This window comes from Mixophyes fleayi, chromosome 2 (genome assembly GCF_038048845.1).
Source record: "Mixophyes fleayi isolate aMixFle1 chromosome 2, aMixFle1.hap1, whole genome shotgun sequence".
Classification (NCBI taxonomy): domain Eukaryota; kingdom Metazoa; phylum Chordata; class Amphibia; order Anura; family Limnodynastidae; genus Mixophyes; species Mixophyes fleayi.
Window position 1 is genome coordinate 26,707,011 of NC_134403.1, and position 24,553 is coordinate 26,731,563.

The 24,553-nt window shown below is 41.4% G+C and overlaps 1 protein-coding gene across 3 annotated transcripts in view; it reads left to right on the top strand.

Annotated features, from left to right (window-relative positions):
• The window catches only part of LOC142140053 (cyclic nucleotide-binding domain-containing protein 2-like), a 251,867-nt gene that overhangs the window by 100,414 nt on the left and 126,900 nt on the right, over nucleotides 1–24,553 (top strand). For all 3 annotated transcript variants that reach the window (XR_012688277.1, XM_075197913.1, XM_075197914.1), the window contains exons 8-11: nucleotides 3,412–3,495; nucleotides 10,356–10,501; nucleotides 14,464–14,524; nucleotides 24,459–24,519. Coding sequence is in view for 2 of the 3 variants with exons in the window: in XM_075197913.1 (XP_075054014.1) it covers nucleotides 3,412–3,495; nucleotides 10,356–10,501; nucleotides 14,464–14,524; nucleotides 24,459–24,519 (352 nt within the window). In the remaining variant the exon portion in view is untranslated. The remainder of the gene's footprint in view (nucleotides 1–3,411; nucleotides 3,496–10,355; nucleotides 10,502–14,463; nucleotides 14,525–24,458; nucleotides 24,520–24,553) is intronic.

The following is a 24,553-nucleotide window of genomic DNA, read 5'->3' on the forward strand; positions in this document are numbered from 1 at the left end:
ATGACAGACTGAAAAGTAAATGAATTCAAATCATTAAGAGAAACTTTCAGGAAGAAAGAAACTTCAGTAGCGCAGAATCCCAGGTGGTACCTTAGAGAACCCACAGAGAAGCACAGCTCCAAATAGCTTCCAGGAGCAAAGAAAGAATACGTGATACATGCTGGCAGAGTAATTAGTGACACCTAAATCATCTACATTTTGGCTTCCTAATTAGCTCTGTCTGATCATTTCTCTGTATTTTTTTGCAAGGTAATAGGAGAGAATTGACGGGTAGCTTCACAGTCTCATGTCATATTTTCTGTGCCAGATTTGCATGAATTATCTTTCTAGTTGAATTTCATATACAGGCCAAAGCTTCATCATTCTGAGCTTTTATATAATTGTGTAAAGCTGTAAAATACAATCAGTTTAGCAGAACAGCCCAATCAAGCCACTCAAGGTACGAAGGGTGCATCCAATCTCACTGTACTAACTTTACCCACTCAATAGTAAAATGATGAGCGTGACTAGCAGGGAACAGAGTGATCAGCTCGCTGTACGGCAGGTGCTAGATTGTGCTATTTATCTAAATGAATCATGCTCCATCTGTATGCCATAATGCCATGTGTGCAAGCTTCTCATCTGGAAATATCAGCTAATGAGCAAGTAAAGACACTATTTAAAATTGCTATATAATGAAGTCTGCGTATTACCGAGCTAAATAATCTGCATGGGGCAGGGAGAATGATGTTACAACTCAAATGCCTGCACTAACAGCTTTTTGACCTGCATCTGATCCCGTCAGGCCACTGTCCTAATAGATGTGGGAGGGGCTACTGCCATCTGCAATGGAGTGGAGGGAGGTAATACCCTACTTGTATAGAGCTGCAGTGGAATGTCTTGTTAACAGTGAATGATATAGTTTATAATTTGGGGATTACTGGTCCTGTAAAATGGTCACAAATCATCATCATCATCATTTTTATTTATATAGCGCCACTAATTCCGCAGAGAGAACTAATTCAAATCAGCCCCTGCCCCATTGGAGCTTACAGTCTAAATTTCCTAACATACACACAGACAGACAGAGAGACTAGGGTCAATTTGTTATTAGCCAATTAACCTACCAGTATGTTTTTGGAGTGTGGGAGGAAACCGGAGCACCCGGAGGAAACTCACGCAAACACAGGGAGAACATGCAAACTCCACACAGATGAGGCCATGGTCAAGAATTGAACTCATGACCCCAGTGCTGTGAGGCAGAACTGCTAACCACTTAGCCACTGTGCTGCCCACACACACAAATGATCTGTTATTACTGGCAATGCCAGGGCAATTAGCATGTGTATCTCCAAAATGAGTTTGTACCCAACACTTTCCCCGACCTCACTGGACAGCAGAACAAATTGACTCTGATGATTGTCCCAGCTTTATTCATTTAAAGAAATGCGAAGAATGGTGATGTAAAAGCAGAAAGTGAAGATTGCATCCCAGGAAACGGCTGTTTCAACGCAAAACTTCGACGTGATTTGGCTCATCTGTACTCTTTGTAAAGTCGCCACATTTTATTTCTGGAATGGAATATGCCGTTCACTAATTATATCTTGCAGTCTAATTAATATTTCCTTATCCTAAAGCACAATGTTCCCAAACTTCTTAAATTGCTAGAACCCATTAAAAATATCTAGTGTCGTTAATCATTTACCAGTGCATAAAAAAGTCATCAGAAAACCTTTAAACATTTTACAAAGTGTTAGAGCGTCTTCTTCATCTTGATGTTTACCGGCCTCTGTATTGTTGCATTGAGGACAGTTGAAATTACTAGTATGTGATGTCTGGCACTGATTAATTCAATATCTCTGAAAAACATGGACTATTCTTTTTAACCCATTACTGCTCACCAAGAGATTACATACAAACTGTATTGCTTGCTGAGTTAGCTATCGTACACATCAACAAATGCCTGGAGGCACATGCAACCCCCTGCACCCCAAGTTCAACTAGATTGTCAAGTGTCCATCGACAATTCACAGTGTTCTGTACAGATCATGTCGCTCGCTAGTGAGTGACATGGGATGTCTGGTGAGATCATCACTGTATTCCAGTATAGGAGGAAGAGTCCATGTGACTAGATCTAGTCTAGAGAATGCTTTAACATGAGCTTAGATGTCCAGGACTGTCATACAGCCAGACTCTGCTGGATATGACATTCTGGATATGACATTCTGTTCCAAGAAGACTCTGGACTGTCAACTGTGCTGATTTAAGGGGTCACCCCAAGAGGTATGAGGTCTCCAAATAACCTGAGATTTTGGGGTCTGCAATGTGTTATCACCATTGATCTGGGGTTTGTTTTATCTTGTATAGGGACAACTTAAATAAAGCATTGCCATAGGGTAGGGCCATGTAGTCTCTCTTGTTGCAATTAGTAGATAAATTGCTATTCTCCTATTCTACATCAACACAAGGAGGTGGATGGGTGTTGGGGCACCGTTCTTTTTATAAATTCTCTAATTATGACAAAATATTATTCACTGGGCTAGACAAATGTATGTAATCCTGTAATGGAGGCATGACTGTGAACATTGGGCTTTAACAGCACAGGATTCAGCATTGATCCAGAGAGAGAGCCAAGATCATTCAGGCACCGTAAACCAGATGGCGACACTGGAAGGCCTGTGCCTTAAATGCCAAAGTGCTAATCTATGGTTACACTGAATCTATTAGTGCCGGCAAAGGGAAAACCCAGGAAAAATAATAAGTAAACTCCAACAACCTGTGATAAAAACTTATAAGTATACAAAACAAAACTTTACATAATGGACTGCCTATGATGCCCAGAGGTGCCCTGGTCAAAAGTGTAAATTCTAAGGGGCAGATTCAGTTAGCCGCGTTGTCCATGATTACCGTTACTGCGATAATTTCTCCGCTGATTTTTGCTCGCAGCTCTATGAACCACGAGAAAAAAATCAGCGAAATCCCACGGCTAATTGAATCTGCCCCTAAGACCGCAATCTTTGAGCTGGGGCAATATTCAACTCCTATTGCCGAGTGGAAATGGCCATGAGCCCCTCTACACCTAAAGGAATGCCCTTAAAAATTCAGCCTGCCCCCCCTTTATCTCATAATAATGTTGCACTAAGCGCACTAAGTGCATATTGAGGTGCATGCCGGGGACGTTATACAGCAATATAGTAAGGTACAATAAATACCTTCTTATAGATTTTGAAAATAAACATATATTTACTAAATTGTAAAAAAAAAATGTAAATTTTAAAGAAATCCAGTTCAGCCTCTTTTGCAATATGCTAAATATTTTGTTTGAGCCTAGTTCACCTTTAAATGGAAGAATTCAATGGAGATGTAATCCTGTTTATAATATATTTTTGCATTTTGTGTTGGCCTTTTGACCTTATGCTAGTTGTTTTGTAGGATGTGGCTATTTTGACGAACGCCAAGAGGAATGCCACTGTGGTGTGCCATGACACCGTTGCATTGCTTGCCATATCTAGACAGGTAAGAGTTTACGGGATGATATGTTATAAACTGACCAGTCAGACTGATCTGACCAAGGTGTAGGGCCTGATTGATTAGGGCATGCATTCTGAGAGCAACCCAGGCTCAGAATTTCACTCCCGAATTCATTAAGCCAAAGATCCTCAGGCATAATGTCTGCCAACCTAACTTAGACTTGCCCCAGAGCTGGAGCAAGAGATAAGTCAGAAAGACAGGGTTACTTCCACGTCCGTAGAGCTGCATGCGCTTGAGTTTGGCCCACCTGTATTGTACATTGCCTATAACCACATGCCCCTTCCCCTCCCCGATCACTCCCCTTTATCCTAGCCTATGGTATGTGCCCTTTCTGTGTGTTAGAGCACGGAGAAGGGCTGTTTTGCTAGTTGTATCACCCGGTTTTTGGCATTCACAGAGTGATTTTGAGTACGATACGCTCAAAATCAGCAGATACGTGCCCTAATGAATCAGGCCCATAATGATCTTCACGATTTTCAGTTATTGGCATGATCAGCCAGTTTTTGTTTATGTTCTGTCATGTTATGGGGGTTATTGCCCACAGCTGTAGGCATCTAATTTATATTCAAATGTATTTTGAGCATACCAATTTAAATGTATGTATAAATAGATGTAAATACACTGTAGCTACAGAATACAGATTGTAAACAGTGTAGAGATAAGAACACTTCAAATAACACATGGAGAGTATTTTATTACCCTTAAATAGATTAAAATGTACTTAAACCTTATATTATCCTATCATCATCATCATCATCATCATTTATTTGGCGGTGTACTGAACTATAGCTGACCGGATGATGGTAACTCAGAGCCACAGCAGTTGAGTTACTGGAACAGCGGAAGCTCAGTAGGAGCGAGGGAAATGTAGAACTATAGCTGACCCGATGATAACTCAGTCGGCATGGACGGGAGGACTCATGAGAAGTAGCGGCCACACTGGAGCAACAGGAGGTTCGGGTAGACCGAAGGAAGCCAGATTCTTACAGCGAGTGAATGAACTCAAAGATCAGGCATCGAACAGGAGGAAGAAGGAGGTTTAAATAGCGCTCCAAAATGCCGTGGCCAATGAGGAATGAGTAGAAGGTCAGAAGAGAGGGGAGTTGGGTTTGTACATGCGAAGAGCAAGAGGCAAGGTGGCGGACGTCATCCAAGGATGTCACCAGGATACTGGAATCACTGCTTACAGGAGGAAGGTAACAATGCCGGTGCCCGTCTGCGGGGCCGGCGTGTGACAGCAGCGCTGTACAGAGAGCTCACATCAGTCCCTGCCCCATAGGAGCTTACAGTCTAAATACCCTAACACACACACACACACAGACACACAGGCAGAGAGAAGAGAGACTAGAGTCAATTTGTAAGCAGCCAATTAACCTACCAGTATGATTTTGCAAAACATGCAAACTCCTCACAGATAAGGCTATGATCGGGAATTAAACTCATGACCCCAGTGCTATGCGGCAGAAGTGCTAACCACTAAACCACTGAGCTGCCAGATCTTATATTATGCAACCCACCAATTGAGAGGATCAGTGTCCTATTTGTTCACAGTTAGCAGCCAGCTCTCTCTGAGCCTTTCTGATTAGTGAGCTGGGACCATATACACAGTCCATTAGAGGATATCTGCGCTCATCTTCCAACCCATTCACTAACATGTCCAATAATGATAGGATCGACTTTTAATCAGGTTCGGGGGCCACACATGTAGCAATATTGGGACAAATGCAGATATCACAGTGTGTGAGTAGCATCATCTAAATTGCCTAAGCTAGAGTCCCATCCATTGTCAATATCAAGAAGTCTTCAAGACCTAAGACTTTTATAGAATGTGGCCCATCTATGAGGCTTCTATTATGATTAAAGGCACCAAGGGGGCATGCATTTCCTGGGCTGCTTTTGGGGACCCAGTGGTGACAGATCATTGTGGGGAATGATGGAGATATTGTCCTGGTTCTGGCCCTATCTGTCCCATTCAAGATGGATTACAGGTGGGGATAAGTCACTGCATGTACCAATAGCTTCCAATTGGTCTGTGAGGTCACAGTCCCTCTAGTATGCACGCAGAAAACTGGCTTCTGACATATGCAGCCTGGGGTATCCAAGCAGTCGCTTACCCCTGAGGCTGCATGCGCCTGCACCTACTATTGCTGGGGGGTCCAAGGAGAGGCCAAGCCAAGGCCTGTGGTTCCGCTTATCCCTGACCACGATGCATCTGGGAGAAGGTGCTATTGCATTGAGATCAAAGTTTTCACAATTCCCCATTTCACTTTGTCCCTACATACATATGAAACAATCACACAGTCACACAATAGAGATGTTTATCATTGTGCATGCTCTAGGTGATAATTCGGTTGACCTGCGTCAAGTAAGTTTGAATAGATACTAATCTGGGTTTTCACATTCCTTCTCTTCCCTTCATCTCACTCATTTGGTACAATAGACCCTGTCAAGCAGCCAGAAGATCTCTGGGACCTGTGATATTTTTGAAAAACAGTTTGACAAATTTTAGAAACCATTATTCAACATTTAAAAATGGCTGCTGATGTGGGTGTGAGCGGGAGGACCAATCAGAAATCTTCATGCAGCCCTGGTTTAGTGGTCCTTACAATGTATGTCACAAAGTTACATTCCGAAATTATTTAAATAAACTGAAACCACGAATTTCTATCTTGTGAATCCAGCACAAAACCCGCTGTTATCAAAGTTGAAAATGAACTTAACTTTCATTAGTAAACTTCCAAAAATTAGTATTCAAAAAGACATTGGTAAATAAATGTCACGGCCGCTTGTCACCAGCAAAAGCGACATCATTTGCCTCTCGTTTAATGTGTAGCTTTTCTAATCTTCACAATGCGCAAAAAATAAATCACGCGCTGTGTAATGAAATCCTCCTTAGTTTACACTGAGCAATATATGAGCGCAGTAATTCACAGCATAATTTTAATATGATGTTCTGATTATACATTATAGTACCAATTTCAGTCCTGCCAAGTGATTAATGATAAAATATATTCAGAAAGAAAGAATAATTTCTGCAAATGTTGTAGAATGTGAGAGATTGATTATAACCATAATGTTTTACAATTGACTTAGCTCATCATTTTATTTTCTTCTCGAAAAAAGGGGGAGAGTTATTCTGAAAAACTTTAGTTCCAGGAACCCTCGTCCTTCATAGAAGCTGAGCACTGTTATATTATTTCCCCCAAAGCCCTGTCTATAGCTGCATAATCCTTAAATATATCAGCTCATTTAAGTGTCCGAAGATACTTTCCAATACAAGGAGAAGATTAATTCCTACACATGCCAGATGAAGGCTTATCATATTTTTTTTCATACAGAAATTATATTAGCAGATACAAAAGCGGTGTTTCCACATATGTGATCACCAATATATCAGGGAATGTCAATATGACTTTTATCCTGCAGGCTTTCCTACACTGACAAACCCAGTTTATGTAGCAGACTTGAAGAGTACCCCAAAACCCCTTGGTATTGCTCCGCTACGTCTGGAGGGTTCGTCCGCTACATCTCAAGGTCTCGGCCTAATCTCCGCTCCTTGGAGATGCCTCTGGATCAGTGCTGGACATCCCAGTATACCTTAAGGGCCGCCAACCATCAAAAGGGCCACATAATGCTTTTAATTACAAGTATGAAAAAAGAAACAGTCTGAAAACGACCTTGGAACACCCGTATGACTCCAACATTCCATCACATGACCTCAAACCCACACAAACCATCACAGAGAACGGAAGCTGCCAGCTGTGGGTCGCAGGTGAAGTCTTGGCAGGCCGCCTGTTGCCTACCACTGGTATAAACATTGCGTTCTGATGTTATCACTTTAGTGATAAATAGTTAGGTACGATTAAACAAAGACACGTGTGTGATAAATTGATTTAGCAGCCAAAACAAAAATGCTACTATCAAGCAACCCTAATTCCGCTACACTGCACCTTACATGATAATGTACAATAGCTAAATTACAGCATACTACCCTATCCTAGAACACAAAAAATACTAATGTATGTCTGAATCTGTTGCCTCATTTGTGTTTTGTATGTTATATTATTGGTACACCAGTTATTCGAGATGCTCAGGCTCGGTTTTCTGAAAACCGAAGCCACCCGAACTTTTTGGATCCGAGTAGGCTTGCGAGCTGGCTCGGTACTTTCGCGCGTCCTCGGATCTGAATGGAGGCAAAACGTCATTGTTGCGTTGTCGGATCTCGCGGGTTTTGGATTCCATAAGTACCTCCCTCCCCAGGAGATCCAGCGCCATTGCTCACACAGAAACAGGGGTAGCAGTGTTCTTGTCAATCTCCATTCTAGAGTGACATTGCTCAGTGCCATGGCTCATACAGAAACAGGAGGGGTAGCAGTGTTCTTGTCACTTGACAAAAATTACTGTAAATGATTATTATTGAGGTTAATTATAATGTAGGAACAAAAAAAGAACCAAATTATGTGATTTTAGAAAAAAAATAGGGATTTTAGAAAAAAATAGGGATCCAAAGCCAAAACCAAAACACGCGAGGGCGGTTTAACCAAAGCCAAAACCAAAACACGAAGTTAATCCAGATCCAAACCCAAAACCAAAACCAAAATACGGGGGTCAGTGAACATCTCTACCAGCTATACTCCTCTAGGGCCTGGCAGGCAAATTTTGGCCTGGGGGGGTGAGATTGAGCTCAGAAGCCTATTAGAAACATTTTAAAGGAAAAAAATGCAGGTGGTCCAGTGACTCAGCCCATGGTAGTCCAATTGGGAATGACAGGTGGATGGGTGGATGGAGATGCCCCCTTGACCTCCAGCCCAGCCAGCCCCTATACCCCACACCCGTTTAACAGAACAAGGACGTCAAATGGTCCTCCCAATTGTATTAGATAATGTTTCTATTTCTCTTTGTGCAGACCCAGGCTATAATAAATAAGTAAAATAAATAAATATTTAAGTATTCAGAATCAGAATGCAGACTTTAGTTTCTATGTTTTTGTGTAGCATGTAATAACGTCCGTGTGTGTGAAAACGCAGCCGTATCATACAATGATAGTCCTCACATACCAGGGGCAAACGCAGGATTTGTAGAGGGGGTTCCCACACAGCGCTGCCAGTGGGCGTGACCAGCATGCATGGGGGCGTGGTTATAATATTAGACAGTGCTTGGCTGCTCTCCAACTCTTTCTATCCCCATAATATACATGGGCAATGCTGCGTGCTCTACTGTTAGGTGCACTCAGCTCTCCCTTTTCAAGCAGAGCTGTGTGAAGCGGGAGCAGGGTCCAGCCACCTGAATTATACAGTGCCCCAGGCTTGGAGGGGAGTTTCCAGGCACTAGGAAACCGCCCTTGGTTTGCCTATGCATACCGTGTTTCAGTTGCACATACAAGAGTGCAAGCAGATGCACAGCAAAATGTGTAGAGTGATTCTGGATAACCCCACAGCAAGGGGCACTGCTTCTGGTAAATTACGCTGGAAGCCGATTACTGCTCCTCATGTGATAAATCTCCTTCTATGTCCTGCTGGGGGCCGCAGGTGAGGGGTCAGCCTGTTGCCCACCACAGCTCTAGAAAGTACTTTACAAAAGTGTAAACATCACATCAATGCCCAGCACCCAACCACTTTAGTTCCACTTAGAGATCAGTGACATTTTCAAAACTGTTTAGCGGAATATTCACTAACACAAACACATACTAGGGTCAATGTTTGACGCCAGTTAACTCACCAGGATGTTTTTGGACTGTGTGGGAGGAAGTCAGAGCACTTAGATGAACACAGGGAGAACATACAAACTCCACACAGATCAGGCCATGGTAGGACTTGTACCCCAGGGCTTTGAGGCAGCAATGCTAATCACTGTGTCACCGTGCTGCCCAAATTTTGCAAAATGTAGAATGCAAAGTTTACAAAACAGGGTGGAATACAAATATATTATCTCCAGAACTTATTTCCCCTCTGCTCCTCTTTATTTCAATAATCTCATTGTCACTGTTAAATGCAGGAATACAGCTAGGAGCCACGAATATGGTGAAAAAGACTCAATGTTTATTTGCTGAAGTGTACAAACAGTAGGTAATCATGAGCTTGTAGTAAATACCAGGTACAAAACAGCATGCAAAGCAAGGCTTGCAGGCAGATCCTGACACTCACTCTGCAAAAGAAAATTTAATTTATGTACTTTGTACTTCATGGATGCTAGGAAAACAAGTAGGAGCATTTGCACACATAGAGAAATAGATTTTGCAAATTGTAAATGTCCCAATTGACACAAACACTATCCATTAAATGACTTTTCTCAGAAGTATGTTCTCCTAAATAGGAGTGGCCTAGTTTCATCTTAAAGCCTTAAATACTAGTTCGCTACAACCTCACCAACTCCCTTACTATGACCGGCCAGGGCCATCTTTTCCATTGGGAATGATGGGCATCTGCCGGTGGCCCCACAGGCAAGGGGGCCCCATAGGCATGGCTCTTAATGAGAATAAATAATCCTGCAAAAGAAAAAACCTGCAAAAAACCGTACAAGGGTCACTGAGCAAGTACATCTATCTCTATCTCTATATATCTATATCTATATCTATATCTATATCTGTATCTGTATACATCTATATATCTATATCTATATCTATATCTATATCTAGGGGCCCCGGTGCACTGCTTTGCCCGGGGGCCCATATTGTTGTTAAGATAGCCCTGTGACCGGCCTTTAGACAATGAAGACAAATGTTCCAATGGGACAAAGAGAAGTGTTAAAATAGAAGAACAATTTTTTGCAAGCAAAGGGGAAATTACATTGTAAAACACCAAACAGCTTTCTCCCATAATCCCCTCTTTCTTTTTTTCTATTGTCAGGATTTTTTGAACATATTCATGAACAGTGAATCCCAAGAAGGAGCTGACTGTATACGATTGTTGCACAGTATTGACCTGCTCGACGGATGGCCCATTCATAAACTTCCTTACAACAACCCTAGAATCTGTGTCCACACTTTCTACAGGTATCTCATATAATAATTTGTTTTCAGTGTGAACTTACTTCTGACCATTAAAATATCTGTCATTTATGAAGCTGAGGAAATAGGAGCTGTAAACCTCCAGATACTCCAGGGGATAAAGCATATGAGACAAAAGTTGGTCATGCCCAGTGGTTCGTCCAGCCGCAGGATGATCGCAACCTTGTCCCATTTAGCCATAACCATTCCTATAATTGTTAAGTCCACCCCTTATGGCATGGAAGAAATAAGAACTATTCCAATGACTATTGGGGATATGGAATCCCCTAAAGTAGATTGAATTAGAACTCTGACCGATTCATAATGAAGAGTGTTTGAAGATACACTCAGTAGTTGTAGGTGTCCTCACATATAGGGCCTATTTATTTTTAAGAGCCCCTGGGTGGTGATAACTAAGATTTTTTTATAGCTGCATATTCCTTATCTTTGTAATTTATCAAAAAAGATTGCCAGAGCAGCCTCTGCAGGTGTGCCCATATGTGAACTGGCTCATGCATGCCGAATGATACTGAAAGAGCAAGATCTGTCTCTCCGCCAACCGAAGTCACCTTTAAGAAGGATTCTTATATAGCACAGTCTGTGGGAGCACCATTATGCTCCCCAAAGTATTGATAATTGTTCCTTCCCTTGCAAAAAAGCTGCAGGAAAGAGTGCTGCATACAGACGGCAATAACTTAATTTCCAATCATTTCCATTAAATTTTTGTCAAGTGACACTGCTGTCCCTCCTGTTTCTGTATGAGCAATGGCACTGAGCAATGTCACTGGGGACTGGAGAGTGACAAGAACACTGCTATCCCTGTTTCTATATGAGCAATGGCACTGAGCAATGTCACTGGATAATGGAGAGTGACAAGAACACTGCTACCCCTCCTGTTTCTGTGTGAGCAATGGCACTGAGCAATGTCACTGGAGACTGGAGAGTGACAACAACACTGCTACCCCTGTTTCTATATGAGAAATGGCACTGAGCAATGTCACTGGAGAATGGAGAGTGACAAGAACACTGCTACCCCTCCTGTTTCTGTGTGAGCAATGGCACTGAGCAATGTCACTGGAGACTGGAGAGTGACAAGAACACTGCTACCCCTGTTTCTGTTTGAGCAATGGTACTGAGCAATATCACTGGAGAGCGGAGAGTGACAAGAACACTGCTACCCCTGTTTCTGTGTGAGCAATGGCACTGTGCAATGTCACTGGAGAGTGACAAGAACACTGCTACCCCTGTTTCTGTGTGAGCAATTGTGCTGGATCTCCTGGGGAGGTACTTCTGGAATCCAAAACCTTCGAGATCCGACAATGCAACAATGATGTTTTACCTCCGAGCCTGAGCATCTCTAATTACAGGTAACTGCACCATGGCTTTGGCCACACATTATTAAGGGTCAGATATCAGTCTCCAGCCTGGTCTAACCTGCCCTGGAGTGAGTGACTGCATACACACTGTACCCTGTACGGTAAAGACCTCTTGCATTTAATACAGCAAGCTCTGTATGTGCTGTGATCTCTTCCAGGCCGACTTCCACCACACTGTACATCACAACACAAGGTAAGTATTGTGAGTTACAGAATAAGCATGCCTAGGACAGAGCACAGCGTATGCCGACAGACAATGCTTTTTCTTACCACTGGGGCACAGGCTGGATAGCGTAGCTCTGATCAGCTGATCATCCATCCGCAGTGAGTACTGCTCCACCCGCAACATGTCGTCTCTCTCTGTGAATTGGCTCTTCAACCTCCCAACCAATCCAGGCATGGATCACGTAGAAACAGTGGAGGTCATGTGTGAAGCTCACTCAATGCGCGTGCTCATAGATTGACGGAGAGGGAGGAATTCTGAGGTTCTATAGGCAGAAGTTTAAACGTCACATCAAAAGAAAATGAAAGAATAACTATGTTTGTCCTATACTCTCCCTTTGAGAAAACGTGATACACTGGGCCCGAATCATTAAGGCACGCAAAATGAACGTGAATTGCGTTTTTTTTTAAAAAAATGTTTGGACATAAACACACCCATATTCAGCTAGGTGCAGATCTGAAGAAACGTGTCTGGATGAATATGGGTCTAGGTACGTTCTGCTCTAACAGACACAATACAATGCAGGATACGTCCAATACATATGTGGAATATAAAGTCCCAAAAGAACGCAGAGAGAACAAAAGCAATTTCAATTATTGTCACCCGTAAATAACATAATCATTTATGAAAACATTTTTTTTTTTTTTTAACTTAAGTATTTTTTCTCTCCATAAAATGCATTTATCAGGATGTTATTATTAACCTCTGTACATAAAATGCATTTTTACAATTGCTCCTGATTGCAAACACATGTTCTAGCATGTATCTACGAGCCGTTATTGCTATCACTCGGCACTTACACCTGACCTGTACCTGGTGTGAGTGATAGGGCAGAAAAACATGTACCATAGATATGCCCAAAGCTTGAATCGGAAGTTGCTGTGTGCGCTCGAGCTTGGCACTCCCTTACTGTACTATGTGCATACGCCCATTCCCTTCCACGTTCTTCCTATGAAATTACAGGCTGTAGTAATGGACCTATGCGCTTGAAGATGAATTGGATGTGGCTGCGTTGACTTGCGTAAAGTCCAGTTCTGGGCATGCGCAGGGCCCACAGTGTGTGTGATGCCATTGCCTGTTACAGATTTTTAAAATGGAACACTAGGTACTACATGGCACTCAACCTCATGTATTAAATGTATTTTCTCCTATGGACTGTAAGCTTACGAGCAGTGCCCTCTTACCCATACCTGCCTACTATCCCGGAATTACAGGGAGGCTCCCGAATTTTAGGAAGCCCTCCCGGACTCCCAGAAGAGTAGGCAAAAATCCCGAAATTTGGCGAAATTCATGGGAGTGAATGGAGGGGGTGGGGCTTAATCAGGTCATTAGGCCCTGCCCCCTCCAGTCAATGCCGTGAATTTCGGATTTTCCATAGTGGGGGGAGGGGCTATGGTGACGCGAAATGTCACCACGCCCTCCACCTACCCCATGTCACATGACTTCTCCCCCAGATCTCCCGGGGGAGGAATCTTAAAAGTGGGCATTTATGCTCTTACCTCTCTGTCTGGTAGTACCCAGTCTTATTCTATTACTGTATTTTCCGCATATTGTGCTGCATTGTATGTGGGTGCTATATAAATAAGTGTTAATAATAATAATAATAATAATAATAATAATAATAATAATAATAATAAAAAGTAATAATAATAAATAAATAATAAAAAATAATAATAAAATTAATAATAGTAATAATAATAATAATAATAATAATAATAATAATAATAATAATAATAATAAAAAGTAGCACTGGTTCTATGATATAAAATGCTACAGAACTTATTTAAATAAGCTACTCCAATTCTGAAACATAATCTTCTTGAAACTGTCTTTGCAAAAAAAAAATCTTATTTTAATGATCATTTCCCCTTGATCCGTTCTCGATCATGCAGGTAGACTTCATCTAATCTCATTGCCATCCTCCCTCCCTTTCTTTCATAGACCTGAACACGGCGCGAGTAGAATGCAGTATTTGATCTAATGTATTGTATTGCTTACCGCTCCCATCATTCTGCTTTTGGAAATGTAAAATGAAAATAAAGTTAACTAATGGCCTTAATAAATGCTGCTAACTCATTAGCACATAGCACCGCAGGTGATGAATTAACCTATACCCACATTATGTTGTAGGACATTACATCCGCAAGGCACTTTTCTAATGCAATTGGTTTTTGCTTCACATTTTCCTGCTGTAAAAAAAAAGAAAAAAAAGAATAGAAGTAGAAAGCAATAAAAATAAAATGTCGATGTTCTAAAACTTTGAATAAAGTTTGGCTCTTATTTTTACTTTGTAAGACATGGAGGCTGGTAAAATTCATTATAAGATCTATAAAGTGAGTTGTGTTCTAATTTTTTTTTTTCTTTGATAGGCCAGGAACAGTTATCACAAAAGACTCAAAGTCGTCGTCGAAAATCTATGTGATCAAAAGTGTAAGTGAATCAAAGATATTTATCAACAGAAGCGCATCCACCTTACGTTTTATTTGTCTCTGCAGTTCCCTTTTGACCTGTTGTTTTATATGTAATTATAGCGCACGCCTTCACTAGGAACATGAGTAAAACCATCTGCTGACTTGGCGATTTGCTGGAAGTTAGTTTCAGCGCCTTAGCGTGCAACATCTTAAATCAGTATTATCACGTGTGGGAAGAAGCCAAAAGCATATCCCAAACGTTTTGTCCTAGCTTTGAAAGCTACTGTGCCCTGGGGACAATGGTTCGATCCCCGGCCCTGCCAAGTTTCCAGAGATTTGCAGCTACAATAATTAGTGCTCATGGTTACAACTGTCTTTAAGACAAAGTACGCCGTGCCTTTGAAAGAACGCTGTAACTGATCCAAACACTCAAAGTCTCCTACGGTGTTAAAAAACCAAACTTTTTTTGTTCTTCTTTGAATGATATTACACAGGTGAAATTGTTTATTGCAATCTAAGCTTTTATCATAATATATATATATATATATATATATATATATATATATATATTTGCATTAACTGACTGCATTCAAGGAATTTCAGTATTAACATATCTAAATCGTTGTGGAAGACAATACAGGCATTGCTCCAGAATTCCTTTGAAGGTTGCAGGGCTAGCAGATTGCACTGTACAACTTAATCATTAAGTATTGTTAGGTTCTTCTGTAATAACGTATGTTCTAGAGAGATGTTTCAGTTTCAGGAATTCATCCCATTGTCCCAAGTAAATGGCAATATCTTTGCGGATTCAATTACTGGCTTATAGACATTTCAGATTTGGAACATTATCTGTAAAAATGTAACCCTATTACCTGTATCCGGTTTTCTGCACGTCTGAAAATACGCCGGTGATACAGGGTAGACTTTTACTATATATTGCGTTATTTAGCTATGATGATGATGGAGAGAATGATGACGATCTTTTTATTTGCAGCTTAATTTGTTATAGTACTAGATGGAATATGTTTAGTATATTGACATTTTTTCCAAAACCATGATATTATCATGACATTATTATATATGTTTAATCTGATTACAGGTGAACCTCTCCATTGTGACATAGTGTTCCCTGCATTAAGCAATTCCTTCAGTGCATTAGAGTGCGTAGTGTTCAGACCTCTCATTCTGTTCTTCATATCAATGAACGCTTGTTGTTAAGACCACATTAAAATTTGTGGGGGCTCCAAAATAAGTGACTCATGGGGGCCCCTGACACTAAAATTTAATTGTCCAAAGTCTTTGCCTGACCTATGCTTGTGTGCCATCCAAACTCTACATGCGTAGGTTGGGCAAACACTGCCGCGACTGCATGCAATGAATCCTGTCTCCCCTCGTCAGAGCGCTGGTGAGGGCGCGCACTGCTTACTGTGAATGGCTTATGCCATGACCAGAGTGGCGGGTGCCACATGGCAGGGGGCAGATTAGTATAAGGGACTCCCGTTGTATGGAGGCTCTATAACTAGAGTCCTAGTTGCACCGCCTTTAATTTGGCTCTGGATGTAATACTTATTGTGTAAGTTCTGTACTCTAGCTTGCTTTTAAAGTGTACACGTCATGCAATCCTGAGAAGAAGAACATAGCTAGTTCAGCCCAACATTAATGTACCATCATGGTGTAAAGAACCTATAATGTATTTTTACACATTCGCCTTCATTATACAGGTGCCGCCTTACTTCCCAGAATGCAATTGTGACTTGAATTGGACTGTGCATGCTAATATGATCTTTTCACATTGAAAGAGTTAATTCCAGATTGGTTTGTTTGGTTCAAAAGACTGTGAAGCGAAACTATACCCACTCTTGTTATATTCTGTTACAGTTTAGCCTCGAAGATTTGTACTCGGCTTCTCTCTGGCTCAGGGCCCTATGAGCTACACAGCAGCACTTTGTTATTTGTTAACTCAAGGTCTTATGACTTGCATAGATGGTGCACATGCTCAGTAATAGAATGCCTATGTTACATAAGCACTATATAGATGCAGACTTGTTTTAATAAACTTAAGAGTATTTGCGACACCCCACCTGTGTGTCCATTTGTTTGTCCAGCCAAAGGATTTTCAACTTCACTGGTCACTTGACAAATCATCTATAACAACGTTGAGTAGCTGTATTAGGAAAGCTATTAACCGTTAACAATGACTTATTCAGTGCTCCCCATGGACTTTTGCATAAAGGTCACTCTCCATGTAAAACCAGTTAAGAGAAGTGAACTCACTTGAAGAAAGTAAAACTTATAAACTTGATATAACTTTTCCTCCATTTGCCATATCAAACCTATTCCCTCCATTGTCAGAGACCCACCCATGGTAACAGAAAATTATTCCTTAACTTGAATACCCCATCACATCTCAAATTCTGCCTTAAAGTACTGTTATAAAAAATGTCCAAGTCGGATGAGCACCAAAATGTAAGATCAATTGTTTTCTTTTGGTGTTATAATTAGAGATGCTCACTGACCCCCGTGTTTTGGTTTTGTTTTTGTTTTTGGATCTGGATTACCTTCGTGTTTTGGTTTTGGTTTTGGTTTTGCAAAACCGCCCTTGCGTGTTTTGGTTTTGGTTTTGTTTGGTTTTGTTTTGCAATTTTGTTTAAAAATCAATGTTTTTGTGCATAAAATAACCTAATTTAGTGCTCCACCTGTTTCTTGGATAAGTAAGGTAATTCTAAAGCTAATAAATTAGGAAGAAAACAGTTTAATCCCTGTTAGGCCATCCTTAATTCTCCACACAAACCTGGTTGTCTTCTTTTTCATCTTTGCCTATTGGCAATGCAGCCATTGTCTTTGGATGTATATTACACCCTCCACTTGTAGTTGAATAGAAAAAAAGCAGCCTGCATAGACTGTGGAATAAGAAAGTAAAAATAAATGGACCACGGTAGTTTGGGGGCTATCTATGCCCCCCCCCCGCCCTCCACTTGTAGTTAAATAGAAAAAAAGCAGCCTGCATAGACTGTGGAATTTGAAAGTAAAAATAAATGGACCACGGGGTAGTTTGGTGGCTATCTATGCCCCCCCCGCCCTCCACTTGTAGTTGAATAGAAAAAAGCAGCCAGCATAGACTGTGGAATTAGAAAGTAAAAATAAATGGACCACGGTAGTTTGGTGGCTATCTATGCCCCCTCCCCCCGCCCTCCACTTGTAGTTGAATAGAAAAAAAGCAGCCTGCATAGACTGTGGAATTATAAAGTAAAAATAAATGGACCAAGGTAGTTTGATGGCTATCTATGCCAGCCCCCCCCCCTGCCCTCCACTTGTAGTTGAATAGAAAAAAAGCAGCCTGCATAGACTGTGGAATTAGAAAGTAAAAACAAATGGACCAAGGTAGTTTGGTATCTGTCTGCATCAGACCCCCTCTCCACTAGGAGTAAAATAAAAAACTATTCAGCCGTTATAGAGTCTAGAATATAAATAGAAATTGAGAAAGGCAATTTGGTATCTGTCTGCATCATAATCATCAACATCATCATTAGTAGCCTCGTCGCCTACACAAATCTCCCCCTCATCCTCTTCTAATTCAAAAGTGGCAATTGGTGTATCACCGGCTACACTCGGGCTGTTCATGCACACATCAGCAGAACTTTAGGGCCCTTCTTTATGGGTACACTATCACTAACAGAATGCTCACGATTAGACATACCACTGGTGGATGGACTCTCCCCAGGGATTGGTGTAATTTCTGATTCAGAGCATACATTATCCTCTAATGCTTTACTGTTTTCTTGCAGCTCGGCTTTCACGCGTAACAGTACTTGTGCACCACTTGTAGGCTTCGTAACATTTTTTGATCTGACACTAATAGACAAAGGTGAAGGCCTCATTCTCTCTTTGCCACTGCATGTATAGAATGGCATGTTGACAATTTTTTTTTTATCGGCACATAACTTTTTCTCAGTTACACTTCTTTTGCGCTTCAACACAGTAAATTTTTTTTGGGTGTGTGTTTTTTTGACTGATTTCAAAAGACTGTGTAGTTTGACATCGCCTTTCCCAGATGACATACTGGGAACACTACCATCAGGACTGGTGACAGAACCTGGTTGTTGATTCTGCTCATATGTGGACTGCTTAGAATCCATTAGGAGCCCAACGCACTTGTAGTGCTACAAATTGTTTTAGATACTGCTGACAAATATGACTTTTGACAGCCAGAAATATTAATGCAAAAGAATAGGGGACACCCCAAAGCACTTGGGAGTGCTAAAAATTATGTTTGAAGTTTGCTGACAGATAGTACTTTTGACAGCCAGAAATATTAATGCAAAAGAATGGGGGACACCCAAAAAGCACTTTGGAGTGCAAAAAATTATTTTTTAAATCTGCTGACAGATAGTACTTTTGACAGCTAGAAATATTAATACAAAAGAATGGGGACACCCCAAAGCACTTGTAGTGCCAAATATTGAAAAAAAAAAACTCCTCTATCCTCCTCTCTTCTCTATCGATTGTTATCAGAATTGGAATCAGAATTGTATTGTCTGTCCCTGCTCTAAATAGCCTGTGACTACACCCTGCCCTCTCCCTCTGTCAAATGGCGATGGATTGCTGTGGAGGCGTGTATTTATAATTTCCAAGTATCGCGAGAACCGAGCCCCGAGATCCGACGACGTCACAATGATGTTCGGCCTCGATTTGGATTCCGAGCGGGCGCGAGAGTACCGAGCCTGCTCGGCTCGGTACTCGGTTAGGCAAAGTTCGGGTGGGTTCGGTTCTCGGGGAATCGAGCCTGCCCATCTCTAGTTATAATATTATTATTTATTATTATTTATTATAGAGAAAAGGATGATCTGACTTCCTGATGGAAAAAAAATAAAATATGAAACAATCTCTCATCTCAGACAAAAGTCTGAAGAAATAGGATCATTTATTTCCCTTTTCATCAGCAGGATTTCAATTGGTCAAGATCCTAGACGATTTCTGAGTCAAAATGTAATTGTCTATCCCATTCAAAACCAAGCACTACAGCCAGTTTCCATATACAAGTGAATTACTTCACCACACTATCTAAACCCACCAGACTAATTATTTTATTAATGAGCAATACGCTTTATTTAACCTTAAACCATTTTTGTAAGAAACACCCAAGGAAGATTACATTTGTGGTAAATTAGAATTCCAACACAAAGGGCCTGATAGAGATGGCTGTAAAATGGGCGTAATTAAAAAAGCCAGACATAAAAAAAATAGCATGCCCATGCGCTGAACCATACCCATCTTACGATACGCACTTGCTCCTATGTTTTTATTCATTTGTCTTATATGCACCAAACAAATTCCCTATTAGCCATCAATATAACGTAAAAACGACTCTAATACAGCAGAAACAACTATTCGTCGCGTGTACAAAAAAAAATAATGTTTTGCTTAAACTCGCACAGAAAAGCATAATATATGCCCGAGAGAAGATGAAATTACCAATAAATGTCAATTATGCAATTGTAAACAGCCAATCACAAGGATTTCGTAAGTGTCGGAGATTGTCATCATCCTCACCTGCTCCAAACCACCTGCAAATAATATGGACGTATCTGTGTCCTGCTCTGCGTCCATTTACAATTGCGTGAACACACTCTCACTGTACGCGGCCTACATTAGAAAGCCACCGTTCCACCTCTGCAGGCGCAGGCTGGCGTGAGTGGCAGAATCACAGAAATCTGCATTGGCGCATTTGCGTGAACCCATTTCTGGGCATGTCCAGAGCGATTTCACACTAGATATGACATTTAAGCTGGCTTAGTATTCAGCAAGCCCAAAATGTGTAACGCTATTCGTGTATATAACTGAAATGTGCTCAATATACTGCTGTATCCGACAAACCTGGTATACCCATATTTATTAAAAGTATGTAACCCCCACTTATGATGGGCTGCACTGGCATATATACACGACCACCAGGCTGCAGATTAGGCTGTTTTGCAGAGGTGCTTAGATCTCATGAAGTTCTGCTTTATGTCACCAACACACAGAACACCATTCCGCACTTTATCTGCAAATCCGCATTTTGCAGAATTTATAATCTATGAATAGAGCAGGGACAACAATTGTTAATTATCTCTGATCTGGGGCAAAAATATCAACAGTAAAGCTCCAAATTTCACTATCACATGAGGAGAATATTTTACGAAACTGTTTTGTCCTCATCTCTACTCCCATGTCACAAGGTCTACTCCCATGTCACAATATCTACTCCCATGTAAGAAGATCTACTCCCATGTCACAAGGTCTACTCCCATGTCACAAGATCTACTCCTATGTCACAAGGTCTACTCCCATGTCACAAGATCTACTCCCATGTCACAAGGTCTACTCCCATGTCACAAGATCTACCCCCATGTCACAAGGTCTACTCCCATGTCACAAGATCTACTCCCATGTCACAAGGTCTACTCCCATGTCACAAGATCTACTCCCATGTTACATGATCTACCCCCATGTCACAAGATCTACTCCCATGTCACAAGATCTACTCCCATGTCACAAGGTTTACTCCCATGTCACAAGATCTACTCCCATGTCACAAGATCTACTCCCATGTCACAACATCTACTCCCATGTCCCATGTCACAAGGTCTACTCCCATGGCACAAGGTTTACTCCCATGTCACAAGATCTACTCCCATGTTACAAGATCTACCCCCATGTCACAAGATCTACTCCCATGTCACAAGATCTACTCCCATGTCACAAGGTTTACTCCCATGTCACAAGATCTACTCCCATGTCACAAGATCTACTCCCATGTTACATGATCTACCCCCATGTCACAAGATCTACTCCCATGTCACAAGATCTACTCCCATGTCACAAGGTTTACTCCCATGTCACAAGATCTACTCCCATGTCACAAGATCTACTCCCATGTCACAACATCTACTCCCATGTCCCATGTCACAAGGTCTACTCCCATGGCACAAGGTTTACTCCCATGTCACAAGATCTACTCCCATGTTACAAGATCTACCCCCATGTCACAAGATCTACTCCCATGTCACAAGATCTACTCCCATGTCACAAGGTTTACTCCCATGTCACAAGATCTACTCCCATGTCACAAGATCTACTCCTACGTCACAAGATCTACTCCCATGTCACAACATCTACTCCCATGTCCCATGTCACAAGGTCTACTCCCATGGCACAAGGTCTACTCTCATGTCACAAGGTCTACTCCCATGTCACAAGATATACTCTCATGTCACAAGATCTACTCCCATGTCACAAGATCTACTCCTACGTCACAAGATCTACTCCCATGTCACAAGATCTACTCCCATGTCACAACATCTACTCCCATGTCCCATGTCACAAGGTCTACTCCCATGGCACAAGGTCTACTCTCATGTCACAAGGTTTACTCCCATGTCACAAGGTCTACTTCCATGTCACAAGCTCTACTCTCATGTCACAAGGTCTACTCCCATGTCACAAGATCTACTCCCATGTCACAAGGTCTACTTCCATGTCACAAGATCTACTCTCATGTCACAAGGTCTACTCCCATGTCACAAGATCTACTCCCATGTCACAAGGTCTACTCCCATGTCGGTGCCCCCACTCACCACTGGTTTTGTTACATGTATGAAGGCACTGGCTATGGCATATGAAAGAGCCCAGACATCAATGGCATAGTTGTTGGTGACACCGGGCCTGATTCATTAAGGAGAGCAAAGCAAAAAAAAAGGAATAACTTTGCACCTTGGCAAAACCACGTTGCAGTGGAGGGGGAGGAAAATGTAAAATGTGGGGACAGATTTATAGTTGGGGTAGGGCATGTCCTAGATCAACTTTAAATTTTAGTGTAAAAATAAAGCTATCAAGTATAAACTTCATACTGCAGATTTACTTCTTCCACGCAGAAAACCTCTCAATAGTCATTGTCAAAAATCTCTTAACCTCTAATGAAATAAACACACTGGCAAATTCTAGCTTGGCTAAAATAGGTCACAGTTTATTAATGATTATGTATTAACCTGGTGGCGGCGAGAGCACTTGTCAGCTAACAACTAATAGCTGAACCAAATAGTGTACGGCCACAGGCACTGCCACTGGTACCAGGACATAGTCCCTTATGGTTGTCCGGTGCTAAATCTAGTGTCGTTGTGACTACTCCCCCTCTGGGCTCACAATGACGTGCCACACAAAGGGTCAAAGGGTCCCCGCATAAGGTAACCAAGAACCAGGGTACTTCGAAGGGGGCAACAACATTAGGCCAATCAGTGATAGCCCCGTATGTATTAGTCGCCAACTGCAAGAGCTCTCCCGCCTAACTGTGCCTCCTCTGTAACCGGGAAAAAGAAATGGTTAACATGGCAAAACACATGTTGATGTCTGTGATGGAAGAGAGATCCAGCATTATTTGCCGTAGAATATATGGACACATCGCCCAACCACTCCCCTTTAGGATTTTATTAGCTGAAGAGATACAACAACTTAATCCTTAATAGGTAATATCTTGACTCCTGAACATGCAGATAAGTTAAAGACTATTCAGCTTTAGGTGCCTCACTTTTCATTTGTGTGTTACATGAAAACAATGCAAGGGGTGCAAAATAATAAACTAATTTCCATCCATTGCATTCTAACATGGTTTGTCCAGGAGCAAACTCACTTCTTTTTTTTTTACTTTGCTCTCCTTAATGATTCAGGCACATCGAGTATAAATTAGCCTTGTTCACAGACAACCTCCTAGCACTAGTAATTAACCCAGTTACTTCTCTCCCAAGTCTAGCGATGGAATTCAAAGAATTTGTCGAATTATCAAATTTCAAAATCAACTATTCCTGTTATCTTAAACAGTACAGTTCCTGATTTCACAGTAAAAGGTTTGAACCAACCCCTTTCATTTTCATGGAACCAATTTTATATAAAATATCTGGGGATCACCCTAACCAAAAGGGCATCTAAACTATATAGACCTAATTTTAAACACCCCCCCCCCCAATACTGTCCAAGATTAAATTGGAACTTAAGGACTGGCAATCCCCAAAATGTTTGTGAGTGCTTTATGTTCTCCAACCTATCCAAATCCCAGCGGGCCTGTCCATATTTTAGGGCTTTGTCCCATTGTCCTGCCTGAGGACATGATTGTCCCTTGGTGGGAATGCTCTGGGAAGGGAGGTGTCTAATGGGCAGCCTACCGTTATACAGCGCTAGTCAGCACAAGTCACAGTAGGGGCGTGGCCATGTTGAAATGGGGCCACAGCCCCATTTCAACATGGCCACGCCCCCACTGTGACTTGCCCACTCCCTCTGTCCCGCTGCCACACACAAAGGGAACAGATCTATTTCCTAATAAGGAACTAGCTGCAGTCAGGGTGCTCTTAGGCTTAGTCCCAGGCCGTACAGTACTTTATACTGTAATATTAGTATAGTGCTAGGTTACTGCTGCACTCAGTACGTTTCAGACAACATTTAAGGAACAATTTAACCCAAAACTGAAAATGTTGTTTTTGAGGAAATATGCTCTTGGTCTACTTACCTGGGGTCCGGGCATTCTGAGGATTTGGTCTGGAACCTCAGGGAATCCCATTGTCCAACTATGTAACTACTCCCTTCTAATACCGTTTGTTTTAGACATTGATTGTGACAACACCGGATCTCTGTGATGTTAATCAGAGAGCTACATTGGAAAAATCAAAAATCAAAAGTGTGATTGAAATAAGTCCCCCGTACTAGAAGAGAGAGTATATTGCTGGTCTGTTGTAGCTTTTGGGAAAAGGGGACATGTTGCATTCAGTTTTAATAACTAATAATTGTTGCAGTGGTCAATAATAGATTCCTCTGCGAAATATAAACATGTTTGAGGTGAAAGTTTCTTTCCTTAAGCTTGAAAGAAAAAAGTTTAAATTGACAATATACGATGATTTGACTGTAAGTATTTATTCATATTTTTTTAGGGATCTATCCGTGTATTAAGAGCTATGACAACTCAGAAAACACAACCGTTTCAGACTGCCTGTAAGTATAAACAATTGCACCAGCATCTTAAATG